This window comes from Oryctolagus cuniculus, chromosome 7 (genome assembly GCF_051225735.1).
Source record: "Oryctolagus cuniculus isolate XC-2025 breed Fujian yellow rabbit chromosome 7, ASM5122573v1, whole genome shotgun sequence".
NCBI lineage: Eukaryota > Metazoa > Chordata > Mammalia > Lagomorpha > Leporidae > Oryctolagus > Oryctolagus cuniculus.
Genome location: NC_142873.1, coordinates 50,044,674 through 50,061,381, shown reverse-complemented (window position 1 = coordinate 50,061,381; position 16,708 = coordinate 50,044,674). Strand labels below are relative to the sequence as shown.

Here is a 16,708-nt window from a genome sequence, read left to right as displayed (position 1 = left end):
ATTATAAATGTCTCACCACACACACACGAAGATAAGCAGTGAGGTCATAGGCATTTTAACTAGCTTAGTTTAATCACTCCATGATAGATGCGTGTGTCAAGATACCTTATTGTACCGCATAAATACATAGTTATTATCTGTCAATTTAAAAGTTTCTATTAAGAACAAAGCAAATAGTAAAAAAGCATGGCTGGAGTGCAGTGAGAATATGTCCTAGGGCCTTTATGATCACCGCCCTTCCTCTGAGATGGGAAACCAGGGGAGAGCTGCGAGCAGAAGAGTGACATGATCCGAGTTTGTTGAGGAAGCAACACCTGTGTTGAGAAGAGACTGGGAGAAAGGGGAAAACCAAGGGGGCTTGCTGGGAGGATTTTGTAATAATCCAGGTGAGAGAGATGGGACTGACAGCATTAGCTGGGGACGGGCCAATTCTGGACCTCACTTAAGAAACACAACACGTGGAATATGAGAACAAGGGAGGAGTCACGGGTAATCCCTGAGTTCTGGGCCCAAGCAACTGGGTGGTGCTATTTGCCTAAATGGATAAGCGGTGGGAGGGGTAGGTCTGAAAAGGCATGGAAATTGAGTGTTTCATGTGAACAGGAAGTCTGATACACAGTAATACTTAAACATTCAAGCAGACAGTTGGAAATGTGACTCCAACTTGCAGGGAAAGGTCTAGGTTGAAGGTATACATTTAGGAGACACTGCATAAATAATCCTAAAATCATGGAACTGCCTGAGATCATGGAGTGGGGAGTGTAGGAGAAAGGCCTGAGGACCAGCCCTTGTCACTCCCACTCTCGGTGGTTGGGAAGAGGCAGATCCAGAAGACAACGTGAAGTTGAGTCTCTGAAGGGAAACCAAGAGAGTATTAGTCACAGAAGCAATGAAAACAAAACATTACAAGAACTGCTGAGAACCTGGGTAAGAAGATGGAAATCCCTGTGGGGTTTGCCCCAGAGGTCACTGATGGTGGTGGCAAGCGCTGTTTCCATGTGATGGGTGGATGGAGGCCTCATCAGGTGGTTCAAGAAAGGATGGGAAGGGAAGGACCAGAGAGAGACACTTGAGTTTTGCTGTAATGGGAAGACAATGGCAGAGGAGTTCAAAAGGTGTGGAGAAAAAATTTAAGACTGGAGATGTCTCAGCATATTTATATGCTAGTGGGAATAATTAGTAAGAGAAAACTGGCAATGCAGGGAAAAAAAAAAAAAACAACCTGTAGGAGTCAATGCAAAGCAAGAAGTTTGGCCTTGGATAAGAGTGGGGGCAGTCCAGTCTTTTTTTTTTTTTTTTTTTTTTTTTTTCTGACAGGCAGAGTGGACAGTGAGAGAGAGAGAGACAGAGAGAAAGGTCTTCCTTTTTTTCTGTTGGTTCACCCCCCAGTGGCCACTGCAGCCAGTGCACTGCACTGATCTGAAGCCAGGAGCCAGGTGCTTCTCCTGGTCTCCCATGTGGGCGCAGGGCCCAAGGACTTGGGCCATCCTCCACTGCACTCCCGGGCCACAGCAGAGAGCTGGAGTGGAAGAGGAGCAACCGGGACAGAATCAAGCGCCCCGACCAGGACTAGAACCTGGGGTGCCGGCGCCGCAGGCAGAGGATTAGCCTATTGAACTGCGGCGCTGGCCGGGCAGTCCAGTCTTATTAACAGGAAGGAAGGAAGGGCGCATGGCTAAGTGGTGGCAGTGGGTGCGGCGGGATCTGGAAGTTTTTTTCTGATTGCTTCTACTTTCTTAGTGAAATAAGCAATTAGCAGAATGAGGATGGAGAGCTGTAAACAGATTCAAGAAATAAACTGGCAGTGCTGAGTGAACATAGTGAACAGGAGATATGAGACGCAGGAAACAAGGACAGCTTCCTGCTTTATCACCTGGCTGGATGCATGGGTAACGGAGGCGTCTTTCATTCAGCTGTGGATGCCTGTGGAGGAACAGGTCTACAAAGAGAGAGAGATTGGATTTGACTAGGAAGTCTGTGTCCCCCAAGGGGACATGAGTGGCGGTCAGAAGGAAAGGTAGGCGTGAGGAATCTCCGCTTCTTGATCTGGGAGTTGCCAACGGAAAGAGGGCAGCAAGTGGAAAGGCTTTCATGACTGCCACGCTCTCCGGGAGGTACAGAGTTCATAGCTTGAAACCAGTGATGGCTTGAACCAGGTTTTGGGGAGAACAGGAAACAGGTGGGTCATCAGGCACCCCTGAGGCCCAGGTAGAGGTGGCGCTCTCACATCGAGTAGTCCCAACCCCAGCTCTGCAGAGCCCCGGAGCCCTCATCTGCTCCCAGGGCTACCGCCTACTTACCCCTCTCTACTCAAATCAGGACAGAACTTCCCGAAAGCCTTCCTCAGCTACTCCCTGCAGCCCCTGCCAGGTGGAGCTACACCTGTACCCGTATACCTTATCACAGCATAAAACATCCTGCATTCTAATCACTGGTTTAGGTACCTGCCTCTCCTGGGGACTCAAACAACCTGAGGCGGAACCTTTTCACCTTTACAATGACCACTGCTTAGTAGGTAGCTCATTAAATGTTTGTGAAATTAAAATATGAAAAAGAACTAAAGTCCAAAACCAACACATTCTATAAGGTCATGATGTCCCCAGTCTGTGTCACATGGAAGTGGTTCTGACCTTGGAAATCAAGTCACAAAACAGAGAAAAATCCCATTGGTCTCCACATTACACCTGTTTTCCTCAGGAAGAGACCTTCATATGCCTACAGGAAGGAAGCACTCTTACTCTATGATGAAGTATGCTAACCCTTGTTCACCCTCCCCACAAACATACAAAGCCAAGAGGCATTGCATAAAGACATTTTATTTGAAAATCAGCAAATTCTCCTTGTAGAAACCAGTCACTCTCCATTTCCAAGTTCCATCGTGTGTGCTTGGGAGCAGAGCGTGTGGTATTTTTCCGGGCTTAGGGTGTACACTGACATGGCATTCAAGAACTGGTCCAGTGGACAGAACCTGTCAGGGCAACCTCTTGGCACCTGCTCCTGTGGAAGAGACATAACTCAGCAGGTCCACGGAGGACCTCCTGCTGCTGCTGCTGTGTTCAGGTGCACCCAGTGGTCTGAGAGGCTCGGACCTACATGGCCTGAGTGTGCACACAGGACAGCCAGAAGGCCCCGCTTTTATTCTCGTCAGCTTCCAGAAGAAAAGCACTACCCCCTACTTGTAAAAGACAATCAAGAAATGTTTGTTGAATTGACCAGGAAGACATGGTCAAGCTGCATCTCTGAGGTGGGAGAGCAGAAAGGTTCCACCTGGGGCCGGCGCCGCGGCTCACTAGGCTAATCCTCCGCCTAGCGGCGCCGGCACACCGGGTTCTAGTCCCGGTCGGGGCGCCGGATTCTGTCCCGGTTGCTCCTCTTCCACTCCAGCTCTCTGCTGTGGCCAGGGAGTGCAGTGGAGGATGGCCCAAGTGCTTGGGCCCTGCACCCCATGGGAGACCAGGAAAAGCACCTGGCTCCTGGCTCCTGCCATCGGATCAGCGCGGTGCGCCGGCCGCAGCGCGCTGGCCGCGGCGGCCATTGGAGAGTGAACCAACGGCAAAGGAAGACCTTTCTCTCTGTCTCTCTCTCTCACTGTCCACTCTGCCTGTCAAAAAAAAAAAAAAAAAAAAAAAAAAGAAAGGTTCCACCTGTAGGGTATTCTGACCTCTGATGAAGCAGCCAAGGCACTAAGGGTGCCAATGGCACACAACACCTCCCAAGGACACCATCATCATCTTCAACACAGGCCTCACAACCAGGATGTTACATTGGGCAGAGACACTCAGAAGAGAAATCTGTAATGGATCTGGAATGAGGCTCAACCCTGCAACATACGGCAAGTTCTGCCCTAGCTCTGATCCAAGCCTGGAATCACCCTGTAAGATTCAGAGAGCTGAATATGCTAGTGGAGGCACCCCTGAGCCTGAGGAGGGAGACTGGTGCTAAACCAGGTGGGTGGGGCAGGCAGGAGGGTGCCTAGCCACTACCCAGTTCCATCATAGAGGTCTTACCTCCCCATGGTAGTAGAGCTGCACAAACCACTCCTTAGATTCCTGGTGCTGGTAGAGTTCCATGGTCAGGTCAACAGCAAATGGGGGCCACTTGTGGTCAAAAATCCCCAGGGTCAATAAGAGAGGCATGAGGGTCACATCATGAGCTGCATAAAGGTACAGTTTTCTGCAAGAAGGAAACAGTTGTCCACGACTCTTTCCCCCGGGACTCTGGCAGACATAACACTGACTGCTTCCTTTTGGGAAAGGAACAATACTTGCCTAAAAATCCAGGTGATATCTAGAGATCAGTTGAGCTAGGTATAAAACCCCTTTGACACAGACGGTAGCCAAATCCCTGTTTATATGCCTCATGCTTTGACAGTCAGGTCCCCACAGAAGCAAGTCTCCCTGCCTCCTCCTTCCCACCAACACACTCACTTCTCCCGTAGTGAGTTGCAGAGAAGAAAAGAGCATGTGTGACTCAGGCTGTACCTCTCTCCTCTTTCTGGGGCCTGCCAGCCCACAGAGAATGCTCTGCCTACTCTCAGTCATACCATCAATGCAATAGGACAATCTCTGCTCACTGGGGAGGCTTGAGGTCTGGAGAAATTAAATTCATTTCCAAAGAATAGTAATAAGCCCTCAACATGTTCTCCAAATGACTTTAATCAGTGTTTCAGGTACCTTTTTAATCTACATCTACCTGATCTATCTTGGGAAGTCCAAAGATTTTATTCATATAACCTCAAACCAGAGCACCAGCACTGGATCCTGTGTTATTTCACAGACACAAGGCTGTAGGTGGTAAGGGGGCAAAGGATAGCAGGAAATATACTGCCATTGCAGGTACTGTGAAGGGAAGTCACACCATTTGGTATTATAAAAGCTGGTCCAACATTTCTGAATCTGTTTCAATTCACTGTCCCCTTCACCTCTGACACTCTTCATGAGTTGCTATATGTAATCTCTCTCTCTCTCTCTCAAGAAGACAGCTTACAAGGCTGACATTGTGGCACAAGGGATAAGCCACCACCTGCAATGCATTTGAGCACTGGTTCAAGTCCCAGCTGTTCCACTTCTGATCCAGCTCCCTGCTAATGTGCCTGGGAAAACAGCAGAAGAAGGCCCAAGTACTTGGGCCCCTGCCACTCTTTGGGAGACCTGGATGGAATTCCTGGATCTTGGCTTCAGCCTAGCCCAGGACTTAGCTGTTGCAGCCATTTGGGGAGTAGACCAGCAGATGGAAGATCTCTCTCATTCTAACTCTGCCTTTCAAATAAATAAACAAACTTAAAAAAAAAAAAAACTTTAAAAAAAAATAAACAAACTTTTTGATCCCTGTTAAATATAAGAATGGGAATAAGAGAAGGAAGAGATGTATAATTTGGGACATGCTCAATTGGACTTGCCTCAAATGGCAGAGTTAGAAACATACCAGGGGATTCCAATTCAATCCCATCAAGGTGACATGTACCAATCCCAGTAGTCCAAGTGATTAATTTCTGTTCACAATTGATCATAATGATAGGACTAAGAACCAAAGGGATCACATAAACAAGACTAGTGTCTGCAAATACTAACTGATAGAATAAAAAAGGGAGAGAACGATCCAACATGGGAAGTGGGATACACAGCAGACTCATAGAATAGCGGATGTCCTAAACAGCACTCTGGCCTCAGAATCAGCCCTTAAGGCATGCGGATCCGGCTGAAAAGCCCATGAGAGTATTTTAGGCGTGGAAAGCCAAGACACTCTGGCAAAAAAAAAAAAAAGATAGATCTCCACAAGTGAGATCCCAGTGGAAAGAACAGGTCATCAAAGAAGGAAGTACCTTTCTCTGAAGGGAGGAGAGAACTTCCACTCTGACTACGACCTTGTCTAAATATGATCAGAGTCAGTGAACTCAAAAGGCTTCCATAGCCTTGGCAACTCATGACAAGAGCCTAGGGTGATTACTGACACCATAAACAAGAGTGTCAATTTGTTAAGTCAACAACAGGAGTCACTGTGCACTTACTCCTCATGTAGGATCTCTGTCCTTAATGTGCTGCACATTGTGATTTAATGCTATAACTAGTACTCAAACAGTATTTTTCACTTTGTGTTTCTGTGTGGGTGCAAACTGTTGAAATCTTTACTTAATATATGCTAAACTGATCTGTATATAAAGAGAATTGAAAATGAATCTTGATGTGAATGGAAGGGGAGAGAGAGCAGGGGGTGGGAGGGAAGTTATGGCGGGGGGGAAGCTGTTATAATCCATAAGCTGTACTTTGGAAATTATATTCATTAAATAAAAGTTAAAAAAAAAACTTTTTAAAAAAAGGCCATTTACTACTTCTCCAACACCATGGTGCATATAGATCACCTGGGGATCTTGATAAAATGCAGCTTATATTTGAGTAGGTCAGGCTGGGACCTTGAAACTAAGTTCCTAGGCAATGGTGAAACTGTCTGCAGACCACACTTTGCTTAGTAATTGCCTAGGACATGTGGCATTCCAAATCTGTAGCTCCAACCTAAGATCCCAGGTTCCACAAGTGATAATGGAAGCTCATCAGCCACTTCCAACACTTTTAAGTGCCACATGGATATCATACCTCTGTATGTGCAATGAAAGTGGTCAAGCTAAACAATCTATTAAGCATTACCTTTGTTTTATATTAGAATATCAAATTAGTGTGACATAATTGACTACATGTTTGACGTGTTCAACTGGTAAAAAATATACAGGAAAATTAATGCCCCCTATTTTTTCTAGAATAAACACTTTTAAACATGATAGGACAGGTGTGGCAGAAAAGTGGGAAGTCCGTGAGCCTCCTTTGGCCTCTTGAACCTCTATCTTTGGTCACTGGCAGTCTGCGTCTTGTCCCTATGAGATCTGGGTCTCTCCCCTCAGCCAAGGCTGAGTGTGGTGCCAGGTACCTGATCTTTCCAGGTGGAGTGGCAGGGTCCACAGCTTTCAGCAGGTTACTTTCCAGAAGGTGGAGGAATGGGCCAACTGCCATCTGAAGGCTTTCTCTGTGAAAAGTGAACATGGAGGCATGCAGCAGACACTTGGCATTTAGGGGACACAGGCTGCTTCCATCCCGTGGGATGTCATGAGTCCCATGAGACAGACTTGGGAAAGATAAGTAACATAGAGGGGACAGTGGTTGACAGAGAGGAAGGAAATGGCTCTGTGTCGTGTCTGAGGGTTCCCTGTGAACAAGGACTTCCAAAAAGAGCCAGGGGACACATGTGTTACGAATGCTCTTGAGATGGGGAGCAGCACAATGGTGACTGGGCTGAGTTAGGAAGAACCAGACCATGAGAAATAAAGGGAAAAAGCTGGGAAGGACAAGGGCTAACAATTCCCAGGAATCCCAAGGCTCTTGGGAAAGGGATCAGAGGAACAACAGCATCCTACATCACCCTTCCTACGTGCACTCTCCTTTCAGAGTTGAGGCCACAAGGAGGTCACTACTTGTATCTCATCTGTTTGGCCTTGTAAGAAGTTCAGAGAGAGAGCTGCAAGGCGAGCTCTGTGGCCTCACTGCCATCATTCCTGGGCTTGTCGCCTCACAAGGGCTGCCGCGCCTCGAGGAGTGTCCTCTCACAGCAGTGCCAGCAGCAGGGAGATGGGAGCTGGCAAGGGGCTGAAAGGCTTGATGTTTGTGCCGCTCCTATTTTTTTTTTTAATCAAAGAGAAAACAAATGCTTATCGTAGAATTCCCAGAGCCCAAACACCAACAAGGGGAACAAAAGGGACTGACTTAGGCCAATCCTTATTCACGGTGACTGGGTAAATTGCCAGTTCTAGAAATAAGTCAAGGAGTGTTGGAGCAACAGATGAACAGACAACCAACCCGTAGGTGACACACACTTCCCAAAAGAATGTGTACAGGACGAGCTGAGTAGGGGTGAGAAGTTGTAATTATTTGTCCTTGAAAAAAATCAGTTTTATAAACCAGGGCTCACTGGATTGGGAATGACAATATGCAAGTCGTGTTTAAAATGCTTAACAGGGGCCAGCATTGTGGCACAGATTACACCGCTGCTTGTGACACTGGTATCCTGCAGCAGAGTGCTAGTTCAAGTGCCAGCTACTCTGCTTTGGATCCAGCTTCCTGCTTGGGAAGACAACAGAGATGGCCAACTGCTTGGGCCCCTGCCACCATGTGGGCCATGTGGGAAACTAGCATAGAGTTCCTGGCTCCTGGCTTCAGACTGGCTCAGCTCTGGCTGTTGTGGGCATTTGGAGATTGAACCAGTGGATAGAAGGCACCCGTCTCTCCCTATCACCCTGTCTTTCAAATAAACAAATGAATCTTCAAAAATACATAAAGTACTTTACAACAAGAGAAAACAAACTATGGCATGGACCAAATCCCACCTGCCTGGCTGTTTCTGTAAACAGCGCTAGACTGGAACACAGTCATGCCTATTTGTTCATGTGTTGTCTACAGCTGCCTCATGTTACAAGATGAATATGTGCAACAGAGACTGTAGGGCCCAGGAAGCCTGAAGTGTTAAAGTGTGTGTGTGTGTGTGTGTGTGTGTGTGTGTGTGTGTCTGAAGGCAAGGGCATTGAGTGACACTTTAGCTAAGGTGGGGCCCCTTCATGAACAGAAAAGGGAAGTTGGCAAGTGCCACAGAACAGCAGTAAGCGGGGTGGCTTGGCTGCGGCCTCTGGATGCCCCAGGGAGCGCACAGTGGACACGGTGACTCCGAGTGGGAGGACTGCAGTCTGAAGCTCTTATTCTTATGCAACAGACCCTGAAAATTCTTCAAGTGTTAGATGCCATCCCTTCCCCAGGGCTGCACCCCCACTTCCCATCTCTCCTCTACAAAGACACCTTTCCTGGGTGCAAGCTGAACGTTCCTAATTCATCAGAAAAAGGTGTCATCTGAAACTTGCTAAGAAAGAAACTCTCCATCCTAGCAGGCAAGAAACAGGCCTTCCAGAAACAGAACGCTGAAGATTGTTAACACAGAGAAAGCACAAGTGTGACAGTCAAAGGACCCGGGTCTGTGTCCTGCCTCTGCCTCTCACAAGCTGAACCCGGGCAAGGCAGAAACATCCCTCATCCGAGTTTCTTCATCTGCAAAGCCAGGACAATGACACCTAACTCACAGTGAGAAAATGAAAATGATTTGTAAAGTGTAACATGCTGAATGAAGTGAGAACTAATTATTAGCTCCCCTGACCCAGATGCTCCTATCTAAAGCAGAAGGCAAAGAGAACTTTGGTTCTAAGGTGGTGGCTCCTGGGTCTGCACGACAGGAAACAGAAGCACTGAGTCACAGTCTCAGCTCCAGACATCCAAGGCCCCAGACCCTGCTGCTAGGCCAGCAGAATGGGGTCACCTCCGTTCCCTCTCACGGAGACGCCAGCTGGCAGGTGCGAGCGGGCCTGATGAACCCTGCTTCCCACCCACTGGGAGGGCTAACCAAGGCTGACTTTATGCCAGCAGCTGCAGAGGCCCCTTACCTGTCTTCCCTTTGCAGGACGTACAAGGCTGTGTCCACTGCTCTCTGTTCAATCATCCGTGCAAATCTCTGCAGCGCAGGGCAGCTCGGGAGGCTGTGCACCTGAAAGGACCACAGGCAGGGTTTCGGAGAGAAGCGCTCCTCACCTCCAGAACCTGACAGCTGCTCAGCTCCCAGGGAGCCCGTGGGGCCCATCTACTCCTGGGCAGGGTTTTAATGGCACAAGAAGCTATGTCCCCAAGGCCCATCTGAGGCTATTCTTAGAGATTGGAAGGCCCAGAACAAAAATTAGCTTTCCTCCCTATCTGCTGTTTGCTATGCACTTCAACAGAAATAAAATTCATATTTTTTTAAACTTAGAAAGAAATGAATAAAATACAAAGCAAGGAATTCATAAATTTCTACTTGGCATTTGTTTTCCCCAACATGATTTCTGAACAGCATGCCACATCAATACTTTATATGAAGTCCCGCCTTATAACCATAAACCTATTTTACACATAAACACAGGGCGTACTTCTGTCTGCAGTACACATCACGGTTTTCACAAGAGAAGGGAAGAGGATTATGTTCTGCCTTTGGGTGTCCGACTTTAACATTTAGAGAAACACTTCCCAGCGTGTGGTCTTCTTCATGTGCTACGTGAGAAAAGATTCTAAGGGCAACTTGGCCAGGTGCCTGCCCCAGAGCACCCCAACCCCAGGCCCTAAAGAAGTTGTCCTACCTGCTCGGCTGCCATGTTGTCCAGGAGGATGAGGAAGTCTACTTCCTCACCACCGTCAAAGCCCATGCCTTCCTTCACCTTTTGCAAATCCTCTGAGATTCCTGGCTGCAAAGAGGCAGCCTTCCTCCGGCCTCTGACAAAAATAAAAAGCAGTCCCTTATAGTGTATAGTGATGGGCAGTTCACAAAATGTGCTTCATTCATCATGTGGGATCTCATTGAATCCTCACAATTCACTGAGGTTAGCTGCGTTCCTCCCATTTTACAGATGAGTAAACTAAGGCTACGAGAGACCAAATGTCTTGTAAAAGTAAGCAAGTACCAGGGAGAGAACAAAAGGCTAGATATTCCAGATCCTATTTTAGCTTTTCTGCCTATTGCCAAAAACAATGCGTGGCCCAGATCTGGCTGAAAAACCCATCCTCTAAAGTCTTAGTGCAGACCAGAAATACTCCAGGATTGAAAAGCGCCACGGCTCACTAGGCTGACCCTCCACCTTGCAGTGCCAGCACACCGGGTTCTAGTTCCTGTCGGGGCGCCGGATTCTGTCCCGGTTGCCCCTCTTCCAGGCCAGCTCTCTGCTGTGGCCAGGGAGTGCAGTGGAGGATGGCCCAAGTCCTTGGGCCCTGCACCCCATGGGAGACCAGGATAAGTACCTGGCTCCTGCCATGGGATCAGAGCGGTGCGCCGGCCACAGCGCGCTGGCCGCGGCGGCCATTGGAGGGTGAACCAAGGGCAAAAGGAAGACCTTTCTCTCTGTCTCTCTCTCTCACTGTCCACTCTGCCTGTCAAAAAAAAAAAAAAAAATATATCATCAGCCCAAACTAATCTATCCTCCATGGCAGCACATTGGTAAGAGATGGGAAGTCTGTGTGTTCTTTGCTTACAGACCTAGATTTACATGTTGATGGCTGGCTCTGTCACCTTTATTTATTTAGATTTGTTTTATTTGGAAATCAGAGAGAGGAGAGAGAGAGAGAGAGAGAGAGATCCTCTATATGTTGGCTCACTCCCCAAATGGCCATGAGGCTGGGGCTGGGCCAGGCTGGGGCTGGGCCAGGCAGGTGGTAGCTTCACCTGCTGTGCCACAATGCCAGCCCCTCTATCACCTTTGATTAAAACCCATCAGCTCGGGGGCCAGCACCATGAATCACTTAGTTAATCCTCCGCCTGCGGTGCCAGCATCCCATATGGGCACCGGGTTCTAGTCCCAGTTGCTCCTCTTCCAGTCCAGCTCTCTGCTGTGGCCCGGGAAGGCAGTGGAGGATGGCCCAAGTGCTTGGGCCCTGCACCCGCATGGGAGACCAAGAGGAAATACCTGGCTCCTGGCTTCGGATCGGCGCAGCACGCCTGCTGTAGCGGCCATTTAGGGGGTGAACCAACAGAAGGAAGACCTTTCTGTCTCTCTCTCTCTCTCTCACTGTCTAACTCTGCCTGTCAAATTAAAAAAAAAAAAAAAAAAAAAAAAAAACCATCAGCTTCTTCACTTGGCTCACCTGAGAGCCCAGAGTTGATGGGAAATAACACTTTGTAAACGGCAGACCCCTCATGTCTGTCTGCGTCTCTCTCCAGCCTGGCCTGTGGCTTTCCCCAGGCTCCATGTACCTTCACTCTGCGCCTGCCACTGTGAGTGAGCAAGAGCCGTTTCACTTCCTGTACAGCCCATGCCAGACCTGAGTGTAACCAATCCCTCCCATCCCTGACCCACCAAGCAGGGTAAACCTGGCAGGCCCTCAGCACAGGCAGAGCCTGCCAGCAAGGGCTGGAAAAGGCCGCCCTGGTTGGTGAGTGAGAATCTGGGGGCAGTTACCTGGTTCTCCGCCTTAGATTCTGGCAGTTCTGGTAGTTGGGGTACAAGACTTCAGAGCTCGCCTCATCAGTGTGGATGATGATGGGTCCTGGAGAGAGGTGGGGGGCACAGGCGGGAGGTTTCAGCTTGTTCTTCCCCACGTCTCCACCCACGCCCCTGCTTCTCGTCGACATTCAGAGCTGCCGCAAGACACAGGCCACTGGGCTACTCCTTAAGGCCAGTGAATGCCTTCAGCATGCCCTGGCCCTGCCAACAGGAGCTCTCTTGTGGTCTGAATTATGGAGAAAGCAAACAGAAGCCTGTTCTGTCCAACACAGCCTTCCTATTGGGCCACAAACTAGAGCAGGTACAAACCAGGATCAGACTGGCACTTTTCTGACCCACTCCAAAAAATATCTGTGCCAAAGCACTAGAAAGGATGCGCCTTGCCGAAGCCTTATCAGAACTCAGCTGCATTCTCACTTCCTGAAGGTTGGTCCTATAGGGAAATGTGTGATTTATCACATGACAAACTGAGATCCCCACTGCCTTTCCCAGAATAAAAGCAGGCTTCCGGGTGGATCGCTGGGAACCAAGGGTTGGCCCACCAAGAGTGCTGCTCACATTCCTCACAGCAGCTCCCTGCTGCCCTGGGCTCACAGGTAACCTTGGGCCCTGCCCCCTACCCTGTTCATGTCCAGAGATGTTCCAACACCTTCCATGCTTTGCTCTGTACCAGAGATGGCTGGGGCTTCTGGCAGGTTCCCTTTCCACACAGCTCGAGCCTGATGGCCAAAGAAACTGCTCCCATCAGCAGCAACGTGCAGTTCACTGAGGTCAATACACAGAGCAATTGGCTGAGTCTAAGTTCCAAAGAACTATTCATTTCCAAACAAGTTATTGATACCGCAGGACTTTAAAAGCAGCCTATGGTAATTTAACTAGAATATCAAAATTCAGGCATCCTTCTTTGTTCCGGACAGAAGGAGGAAACCAGACTGAAAGCCCTAAGAGTTTAGTCCTGAATCTACAAGTACTCTGCAGGGTCACCTTGGGAAGTCACTGCACTTCTTGGGGACTCACTGTAAATTGAAGGCATGGGATGACAGCAGCAACTGTCAATTGTTTCTAAAGCAGAGGAACCCTTCCTCCCCACTACCTCACAAAGTAATCAAAGAAAAATGCCGGTGGCTACAAGGTGGGATCCACAGCACAGCCCTTTTGCATGTCCTATCCCTCTGCCTATAGTTCTGAGACCCCTCTGGACACTCCTGGGGTCCTCCAGGACACACTGTGAAATGGAGCGGCCACAGGGTACAGTCTTGCTCTAGACGTCTCCAGAGAAGCAGTCTAAGATAAAGAGTGTGGATCCTGAAACTAGACTGGCAGAGTCTGAGTCCCAGCTCCACCATTCAACAGTTTGTGTCCCTGGACAAGTCACTTAACTTTTCTGTGTCTTATTTCTCCTATCTGGAAAAAGGAGGTAATGGAACCTAGCTCACAGGGCTATTACAAGAACTAAAGAAGTTAATATGTGCAACACTCTTAGAATAATGTATGGTGCCTATGAAGTACTTTAAGTATTAGAATAACAATAACCATGCTTCAACCTCTAACACAACACTAATACACTATAAACCTCCAGCATTTCCATCTGGAGTCTGATATTGGTGTCTAGATATTGCACCTACAGTTTATAAGACACACTTGAATGGACACTCAGAAATGCGTTGAATGAATAAATGACTAAATGGTCAAACCAACAACCTCCAGCTTCCCCATCAGCCTGATTCTCTGAAGCTTACACACAGCCCTCTAGAACGTGATAATTTTACACCTGAAGCAATACCCTGAAGTTGCAGCACTTATGTTGTTGGCACCTTCTCAGTTTCTCTGGTCTACTCAAGTCCCCCGATATGGGGCGGGGGTGGGGGTGGTGGTGGTGGCAAGGAAGGCATGGAAGTCAGTGTGACAGAAGCCAAACTGGAGTCCTAATACCTCTGAGCCAAGACAGAGAGCTGCTCCCAGGGCAGCCACACCAGATGCCAGTATGACCTTCCCTGCTGGAAACCTGGGCACGCTCAGCCTGAGAGCTGCCCCAATAGGGCTACCATCTGCAAACACCATTCCGCCTCCTCTGTCAGGCTTCTGTTGTTTCCAGGAAGACATCTGCCTTTTAGAAGCTGAGCAAGTGAAGAGCTTTCAGCAGATCAGGCACTGAATTATTCTTAGGCTCAAGGGCTCCCAAGAAGCCAGGGCAGCCCACCTTGTCTGTTTCAGGTCACCGAGAGGCACACTGCTTGTGCTCAGCAGCCCACTTTAGCCACAATTAGCAGCAGCTCCCCACCTACGGGGCAAGAATAGCATCTCTTGCCCCAGAGGTTCTATTATTTCAGATATTTTTTAAAAGCTTGATGGAAGTTTTCTATTTGAGATACTGCTGAGAAGCTAAACAAAATACAAGAACCTTTCCCTTATGGCACCATTTTAATATGATGATCTGAAAGCACGATCAATGATTAAATGTAAATATGAATCACCTGCAAATGACAAAATGCAGTTTCAGTGGATAGTCACCGGCCTGATCCACAAGGGAAAATAAGAAATGCAATCCTTGGTGGTCAAAGTGTGGGAACTGCTGGCTATGATCACTCACTGGTTATGTTGAAACCCACACTGGATAGACCTCCTCAATAAGAAAGGCTAAAGAGGGTACTGTTCACAACACCTGAGTCATGCTATGGCTTTTCACCAATACCACAGCAGTAGCAGCAGTCTTGGATTCCAACTAAATGTCCTTCCTGCTTCCTCCCTTTTCAGTCATGTCCACCTAAGCAAAAAACCCCCTGTGCTGTTCACAATCCTTGGCCAGGGCTACCTTAGGGGGCTTTTGTGGAAGTCTGAGAGAAGAAGTCAGGGCCCAGGGGTGCATCAGACCAGCCGATACATTGCTGCCACTGTGGAGGTCAGGCTGGGGCAAGGGCAGCGTGAAGCCAGCCTGAAGTGTGCACCAAGGAGTCAGGCATGCAGAGGAGAGAACAAGGGACTAGGCCCCAAGGAGGAGACAGGGACTTTGGAAGCGAGAAGAAAGAGCTCTTCACAGAGTGAGGCTGACATTTAGACTCCAAACACGCACCTTCTTTCTGACGTTGGAACAGCCCAGCCAGCAAACAACGGGTAGACTCCAGATTCCGATCCATGTTGGTGGAACGAACACTGGAAACAATTAAGAGGTAGTCATGCTCATAAAGGAACCTTTAATTATATACAGCCTATCTTATTCCATAAGAGCAGCTGGGAGTCTTCCAAAACCATGTAAGTGGGGCTATGGGACCAGGAAGAACGCATGACCTCTACGGGTTGGCTGTCCCCCAGGCCTTTGAAGGCCAGTGAACGCAACCGCCAATGACCACCTGTTCACAGGATTCTGTGACCTAGGGGTAACTGCAGTGACAAGTTGTCCCCCCGAGTGCCATTGGTGAGAGTGGGAACCATCTGGAGAATCAGTACAGGACCTCTTGCCCAAGACCTTCCGTGGGGTGCAACATTCCTTTCTCTAGCCACTCACAAGACCTCCTGCGGGTTGAAGATCGGTGAAAGAAAAGGGATGTCTTCCACGTAGTTCTTCCTCAGTCTCTCTCCCAAGGCAAACATCTGCTGCATGCCTACACTGGTCAGCTGTCCAGCAAACATGCCCCCCTAAGTGGGAGGAAGGAGGGAAGAGTGAAAACACGGACAGCCAGAATTCAGCCCAGAGAAAACCAGCGAAGCCCTGCGGAGGGCTCCCCAGGGCTGGGAAGCGCTGCTCACCTTCAGGGTGGTCTCATGGTATTGAGAGTCATAAGGAGAATGTGGTTTCGGGCCTCCAGCTAGGTTAGTGACTGTGTAATCAAGCTGAGTCTGGGGTGGGACCTCTAAGAGCTGGGGGTTCCACTCTACCTGTCGTGATCACAAACAAAAACAAAGCAACACACGGTTAAAATCGGAAACATAGCATTAGCACCGGTTACAGCAGCACTGGGAACACATGGCTGGAAAGCTGTGACACCAGGCCTGCCACTTTCCCATGGGAAGTAAGGAAAGAAACTTGAACTCTAGCTAATTAAGGGAAGAAAAGGCTGTGACTTATTATTTCACAAGTTCTCAGCCCAAGTCCTGTTATTGCTACACTAGTGCTCACTGTTAAGGGGCTGCTCTGGCACTAGGCCCTCACTGAAGAGAAGTGGCCAGAATGTAAATATTTGGTGAGCAAATGAATGAATGCATGAAATATGATCTCAATGACCATTTCTAAGGAATCAATCTATACGTTTCAATGCACCCCTCCCCTGTAGCTACCACATACCACCCTTTTCAAAGCAGCCTCTGCTGCTGCTTCTCCATCATTCTCGTAATTTGGCTCCCGTCCCAGCCATACTACAATGGTTTTCAGAACATCACCAGTGGCTGCAGATCTCACAGTTCCAACTGCGCATTAAACTCACACTCATTCAGATGTCATGACTTTCATTTTTAAAATGAGTCTTTTCTTCTAATCCCATGTACCAGCTCCTCTTCCCAAACTGCTTCTCAGTGCGACCATAGTTCTCCTGGAACCCCAAACTCGAGCCTCTGACTCCCCATGGCTCCACCATTCAGGAATCAACCCCTGTTGACCACTGGCTAGAAAGCAAGTCACTCCCATGTTCTCACTGTCAGAGTACAAACCTGCTTACCTCGGGCAGGACCTGC

General features: G+C 48.6%; 1 protein-coding gene across 4 annotated transcripts in view; it reads right to left on the bottom strand.

The window, feature by feature from the left end:
• Window positions 1-2,796: 2,796 nt before the first annotated feature.
• The window catches only part of ACP6 (acid phosphatase 6, lysophosphatidic), a 21,094-nt gene continuing 7,182 nt past the window's right edge, over window positions 2,797-16,708 (bottom strand). For 3 of the 4 annotated variants that reach the window (XM_002715655.6, XM_089300066.1, XM_089300065.1), the window contains exons 2-10: window positions 15,788-15,916; window positions 15,546-15,676; window positions 15,114-15,193; window positions 11,999-12,086; window positions 10,190-10,322; window positions 9,467-9,567; window positions 6,919-7,014; window positions 4,008-4,173; window positions 2,797-2,997 (exon numbers count right to left, since the gene is read on the bottom strand). In XM_002715655.6, coding sequence (XP_002715701.1) covers window positions 2,854-2,997; window positions 4,008-4,173; window positions 6,919-7,014; window positions 9,467-9,567; window positions 10,190-10,322; window positions 11,999-12,086; window positions 15,114-15,193; window positions 15,546-15,676; window positions 15,788-15,916 — 1,068 coding nt within the window. In that variant the 3' untranslated portion in view covers window positions 2,797-2,853. Of the gene's footprint in view, window positions 3,268-3,644; window positions 4,174-6,918; window positions 7,015-9,466; window positions 9,568-10,189; window positions 10,323-11,998; window positions 12,087-15,113; window positions 15,194-15,545; window positions 15,677-15,787; window positions 15,917-16,708 lie in introns of all 4 variants that reach the window. The other variant, XR_016210684.1, reaches the window with a different exon arrangement.